At 54.4% G+C, this 6645-nt stretch overlaps 1 protein-coding gene across 1 annotated transcript; it reads right to left on the bottom strand.

The window, feature by feature from the left end:
- Positions 1-4386: 4386 nt before the first annotated feature.
- On the bottom strand, positions 4387-5895 carry LOC119349284 (myb-related protein Hv33). The gene is made up of 2 exons (XM_037617309.1): positions 5416-5895; positions 4387-5316 (listed from the first exon to the last, which is right to left on the bottom strand). The coding sequence occupies exons 1-2, from the start codon at positions 5682-5684 to the stop codon at positions 4704-4706; spliced, it is 882 nt and encodes a 293-aa protein (XP_037473206.1). The 5' UTR covers positions 5685-5895; the 3' UTR covers positions 4387-4703.
- Positions 5896-6645: the final 750 nt, after the last annotated feature.

The raw sequence follows: 6645 nt of genomic DNA, 5'->3' as shown, positions 1-6645 counted from the left end.
GCGTGCCCCGGTTCGCGCCTCCGAGTCCTCCAGCCAGATCCCACCTACAGCCGCTTCTTCGCCACCGCCTCCCTTTCCTCCCCTCTTCCCTCTCTTCCTCCCACAACACAGTAAGCCCACAATGGTGCCGGCTTCGCACCTGGTTGCCGATGCACCCATCGGCCAGCAGCACCTCCACGCATGTTGGCGACCACCGTAGCAGAGCAGGGCGTGGCTGCTCTAGGTCTGTCGTAGTGGATCGCTATGAGACACACCCGAGGTCATTGACGAGCTATGAAATATTGAAATATTGGACTTTTAGCCATTTTGGTATTTCAAATAATTCATAGGAAATCTGAGAGATTCATATGGCCCATTCATGCATAACAACTAAGTGTGAAAAGTTTAGTCACACTGATTGTAGAGTGTGAGTTCAACCATCACATAAGGTTGGCTCCTTCAGACACCAGTAAGAGCTTGAGAAGAGGGCACATACATGTGTGCTCCCCGTTGTCTGTCTCGCCTTACATGCTCATTGTGTTTTGTGAACAAGCCAAATCGGGTTAGGACCTATGCCAGATCTAGGCACTGCCTTATAAATTGAAACATTTTCCATTTAATTCTTAGGGGCTTCCGAAACTCACTTTCTCATCTTGTATGAAAGAAGGGTGAACAGGTTCTTGGGAAGAACAACTGTTGGATTCTTCTCTAATTTGGTTGCATGATTTGTTTCCTGGTGTCGACGGCGTCCTCAGCGACATGGCTACCAACGCGAACACATCTCCTCCCACTACATCGTATGTGTTCTTATCCCTTATATTAGGGATAATGTTTGGACTATTGGTATTAACAGTTGATCTGGACGTGTTACTTTTACAATATATACCTGATTACATGTCTACCATGCATAGTACTTTCTTTTTTTTCGACCATCAAGTTTAATATGTACATCATGATTTATCTACCGCGCTTCCAGATTAAAATTAAAGAAAAAACGTGACACCTAAAAGGAACCGTTGAACATCACTGCAATAACTCCCACTTCGGGAGCACCTAAGCTCAGGTGCTCTCGTGCAAGCTCGGCCGTTGGATCTCAGATCCAAGTGTTCCCATGGTATGATGAATATGTTTGCAAATAAGCCCTTGAGGAGTCCAATAAATGCAAGCAGCTACATCAGCTACAACAGTTCCTCAGATGTCGTTGGATTTAAGATCTGACGGCCCGGGAGGTCGTATAACAGGAGCGCCAGTGCCCCTATCACAGGATACTCTCCCCCTGCCCTCTTGCTCCTGACCGAGAAGTCTCGACCCTACCGAACAAGCAAACATGACCGCGTAGCCACGTGCAAATGAAGGAGCAAACGAGTCCAATAGCATCGGACCTAAAGCTCGGTCGGTTGGTGCTCAAAGACAACCTAAACACGTCACAGTGATCAGGGCACGCCCACACTCGCCGATCCGAAACTATTTGAACTAATTTCAATTTGTGTTTGAAATGTTTATTTGGACAATTTATATCATTTGAAGAGTTAAGAACTTAGAGGAAGGGCTAGTTGCAAAAGGTTTAAGGGCATCTCCAACCACCTGCAAATTTGCTCCGGCATCCGTTCGCGGACAGGAGGACTAGTCCGCTGACACTGATGCCGGAGGTTGCCATCCAATGTTGCCCGCATACATTTGAACCACTGTTCAAACTAAACAGATGAAATTCGTGCAAACACAATGGATTTTCATATAAATCAAAGATATTCAGCAAACACGACGGATTTCATATAAACCGGATGAAATTCATTATATTTCGAACATACTTTAAATAAAAGCGGAGCTCATCTGATTCTAGAGGTATACTTTCGGACATACTTGAACTTATCGACTATTGTAAACCTAATCTAAATGATCGCCGGCGGCCGTTCCCCATGTCTAACCATGAGCCCCGAGAACTGAAGCTCTGGCAGTTGCCTTCGCCTTCTCTTGTTCCGCCTCATCGCTCTCCAGCTTTGCCTCTGAAGCCTCCTCTACCGCAGCTTGAGCGACTAATAGGCCAATGATTTTCAGCTTGCCAAGCTTGGCTTCAGGCGGAAGGAAAGAGCGGTTGCCTTTCTGGGACCTGAGCGGTGGAGACCTACCATGCACTACTCTTCATCACCGCAGGCAGCGCCCACTGACGTGCTGGCTTCGTGGTCGTGGTCGTGGTGGCGGGGCTCGACCTTGGCGGAGCCAGCGATGTCCTCCTCATTGTCACTCTTGCCCCACACCATGTTCGCCGTCTTGTTGAACTCCTTGCAGGAGGCCTCCAGTTCTGCCTGACGCTGGCAGTACCGCCTGGGGTCGAGGCGGATCTCGTGGGCAGAGCGGTTGGACTTGAGCGGCGCCGCTTGCTTCGCCACGTCCGCATTCGGCACGATCGCTGTGCCGACGGCGAAATGCTCCTCCACCCGCTGGTGCTCCTGGAGGAGTTGGAGGTTGTAGGCCATGTCAGCCTGCGTCTCCCTAAACTGCTCCTCCCGCTCGTCCCACACCATGTCCATGCAGTGGGCACGGGCCTCGCTGATGGTCATGTTGCAATGCATCGGCGAGGGTGGCGTCGGCTCGTCCTAGGCAACGTCCTCCATTGGGACGATATCGCTGTCCTCTGTCAGCCTGTCAGCCTGCCAGCCGACAACAATGGCGGCCATCTCCTTCTTTTGCTCGGTCGAGAGTCCGTCCAAGCTTTGGGGCGTGAGGAGGCGAAGGTGGGTGTGGTGCGGAGAGGAGAAAGGGACCAAAGGAGGTTGACTACGGCTATGACCGGGCCTGGAGTTTATATAGCGGGTGAATGACAATGGTGGGCGGCAGATGGACGGACAGGTGGCACAGGAGTAGGTTCCTTGGCAACCGCCTGTCATTAATATGGGCAGTAGACGGACGGACGACCGTGGTCTCGTTTGGACGTGGAGCAGTTGCGGCCCCGGGAAGCGGAGCGGGCGGTGCTCTCTCGGCCGGCGCGCCGCTTCAATGCTGGTGCTAGTGATAGGTCGTGTTCGCACTTGCGGGCATGAATGCGGCACTGACAGTTTCGGTCGGGAAAAGCGTGCGGGCGATGGAGGGGATTTGGGTGAGCCAGAGTGGTCAGACGCGGGCATGGCAATGGTCCGGACGCCCGCGCGTTCGATGACACAACACATCGGAACCGTGCGGTCTGGATGTATAAGGGCGGTTCGAGGGTTTCGCGTTGGAGATGCCTTAACTCATTGTGATTTGGGAAGTTAAGTTTAACTTTTTTAGAGAAGAGGCGTTATGTTTTTGGAGCTCGTTTGAGAAGTAAAAGATGCTCTAGTGTTGTAGCCTGTAGGCCGTTTTTATTTTATTTTTTAATTTCATGTAGGCCGCTTTGCCACTTGACTGACTCCCCCTGTCGCTGCGGGTAGGAAATTTCGCGTGTCGATGGTGCATGTACATCTCGCTATCTCGCTCTCCGGGCGCAATCTTAGCCAGTGGAGCGCTTACGCATTGCATGCACGTAGCTTTCATGCCTCTGGTGCCGAGCAGAGCCACGCCATCCATTCCATCCACGCTTCATCTCGCCTTGGTTAGCTGGCGATCCGTCCACAAGACAATTATCCATGGAGTCATGTGGCTTATTATCCTCCAAGCGAGGTGCTTAACTGCGCACATGCACGGCAGCATCAGCCCCTCCCGCTCTGAGCCGGTACGGCCCAAGAACGCTGGGTGGTCTGTGCTTCCCCTACGTCGCCCGTCGCGGCGGCACAGCGGCGGCCCCGCGCTCTGATCGATTAGCTCGACACCGATGATGCCATCACGCGCGGGCGGGGCCGTCGTGTCGTGTCGTGGCGTGCCGTGCCGTGCCATGACCCCTCTGATCTGCTTCTGGTACCACGAGGAATGTGAGACCCTCGTCGCCACGCCCCGCGGCCCCGACACGCCCGATGTGCTCCAATCATGGCATGTTAGCGCGCGCTAGGCGACGATCCCTTCTCTCCCGCCCAGCAGTTCGCCGCGCTGCACGCTGCTCAAGCACAGTGCTGGAGCAGTGGAGTCCTTTGTCCCTCTCCGCCCTCCGGCCCGGCCACTGCCCCCACGACCGATCTGCAGGTCCCACGCCATGGACGTCGTGGCCCGGCCGAAAGAGACCTTGCCGGCCGGCCCCGGGAGGATCTCCACGTTGAAGTAGCACTGCCTATTCTTCCTCGTGTTAATTTTCTACTGATTGATTACGGCCAGAATGGACGGATAGCAATGTTAATGTGGCCTCGCTGGAGCACTAATTGTTCGTCAACCGCCGTACCGCTGCTTTCGCGATTTTCCTCCCCGCTTTCGTGAGGCGCAAATCTGGAAAAGGCTAAAGCGTGACAGGGAGACAGCAACCTGCATGTGTAATTCACGCAAGCCTCTATCGGACAATAATTATTGAGAAAAAAAAGTACACCGGGACACATCACTGAGGTCCGTCAGTAGCACGCAGAGTACTACTGGTATCAATGTTCATTTTTTACAAGTGTTTAATTACTGTACTTTAAACAACAATGTTCTCGTGTACGAGCTCTACGACTGCGCTGTGTGTCGTCTCTGTGAAAATCAACATATGTATAGTAGTACTACGTACAATCCCTAACTAGCCTTCCAATGGTTCTTTGCTGTCCTGTACTGACGTGCAAATATAGTATGTGGGTGGGAATCGAGATAATTGGAGAAGGTAAAAAATGGAGGGAGAAAGAAAGAAAAGTTCAGAAGTATGGTTCCAATTCCAAGTTGAAATCAAAACTTGCGAGGAGGCTCTGTTCTTGGCAGGGCAGCGACAACTTGTGCTCCAGCGGTGTGTGCTGCTGCTCCATCTCCGGCTTGGCCCAGTGCGGCACCTCGCCGTCGAGCACGCTGCCCACCTCGCCGGCGTAGTTCCAGTTGCTGCTGTTGCTCGAGCTCTCCCCGTAGCCCAGGTTGTCCGACACGTCCAGCACGCAGCTGTAGTCCGCGGTGCCGAACCCGGCGTCGTCGTCCGCGCCCTCCTTGCCGCATCCGAACTGGCCGTACAATGCGGCAGCGTTTGCCGTGCCGAGGCCGTCGGCGAACCCGGCGCCGTAGTCGGCGCACACCGGGAACGGGTCGAACACCGCCGGCTGCTTCGGAGCGAGGCTGCCGTCGGCCGCCGCGGCAAGGGGCTTCCGGTCTTCCTCTTGCGCGTCCGGCAATGCCGCCGTGGCCGTGTCGGCGTTGGCCATGGGTTTGTGCGTGGCGGGGTCGAGGCCTTGCCGCCGGAGCTTCTTCTTGATGCAGCTGTTCCAGAAGTTCTTGATCTCGTTGTCCGTCCGGCCCGGCAGGTGCGACGCGATCTGTGACCACCTGCACGCGGACACGCATCAGTATCTGAAGAAGACTGACTGAAAAATTGCAATTGTCATTGAAGAACGCATTGCACTGCGAATTCGCAATTGTGCGGACCTGTTGCCGAGGATCTGGTGGAGCGCGACGATGTGGTCCTCCTCCTGCTGCGAGAAGCAGCCGCGCTTGAGGTCGGGGCGGAGGTAGTTGATCCACCGGAGGCGGCAGCTCTTGCCGCAGCGGTTCAGCCCGGCGAGCCTGGGGACTGAGCTCCAGCAGCCGACGCCGTGCCGGATGATGTGGTTGTAGAGCTTCTCGTCTTCCTCGGGCGACCACAGCCCCTTGCGGAGCTTCGGCTGCCCCACGCCGCCGGACGACGGACGTCCCATTGCAGGCTCCTCTCGCGCGGCAGCTGCTAGCTGGCCTCGTAGCTAGCTACTCCCACGAGCTAGGCAACGCCGACGGATTGAGATAATGGCGATCGGTATGATGGACCGACGGTTGCTTCCTCCCGATGGATGGTTGCCTGGTGGGTATATATGGTGGGGTATATATGGGGGAAGCGTGCGTGACAAGAACCGCAAGCTCACTCCGCGAGAGAGAGGGAGTGAGGTGAGGCAGCGATCAAGTAGGCTCGAAGCAACGCAGAAGCAATGGATTGGAGTTGAAGACACCTGCGGTTTGTGGCAGAGGGGAGGGGTGAGAGGAGAGACAGCCGGGGCACCGTGTCAGAGAGAGAAGGTGTGTGGGGTTGGTTGGGGTCTTGGGGACGTGACTTTCCTCCACAACAAGGAAGCCCTTATTTCCTCTCCGAGAGCTCCACAGCCCACACTGTAGATTAAGTGCGACACTGCTAATTAAGCCCCCAACGGTAGCCCATCAAAGCAGCCGGGGACCTGCGTGCTTTGCTATCCCAGTGGCACAGGAGCAATTAAGAATCGCGTCACGACAGTACACTAATAATGTGATTCGATTACGAAAAACATGCCATGATTTTTCAGCTGAGAAAGAGAGGTCACCTTTTCTTTTTTTTGAGGATAAAAATCGAGATTACTGCTCATCAGGTCATATACGAGCTAACTGAGCGCCAAGTAATCACCGGCCACTTAATCTCGCCGATCACCTCACGACCCGCCTGCCCGTGCCCTTCACGCCATCTGATACGAGTGCATGGGGGCCAAACAACGTCTCGTCTGCCGTGCAGGTGCGCGTCCAGATACAGAGATGGATGGATGGATGGACTCGGCGCGCCCCAGATATCGCTCGGACCTAGTCAAATCGAAGCGATGCAAATGTGGTAAAAAATCGGGTCGCTGCTGTCTGTCTGTCGGTCTGACTGACTGACAGCGG

This window comes from Triticum dicoccoides, chromosome 1B, assembly GCF_002162155.2.
Source record: "Triticum dicoccoides isolate Atlit2015 ecotype Zavitan chromosome 1B, WEW_v2.0, whole genome shotgun sequence".
In the NCBI taxonomy this organism is placed as follows: domain Eukaryota; kingdom Viridiplantae; phylum Streptophyta; class Magnoliopsida; order Poales; family Poaceae; genus Triticum; species Triticum dicoccoides.
Note: the sequence above shows the minus strand (reverse complement) of the source record. Positions and strands in the feature narration are given on the sequence as shown.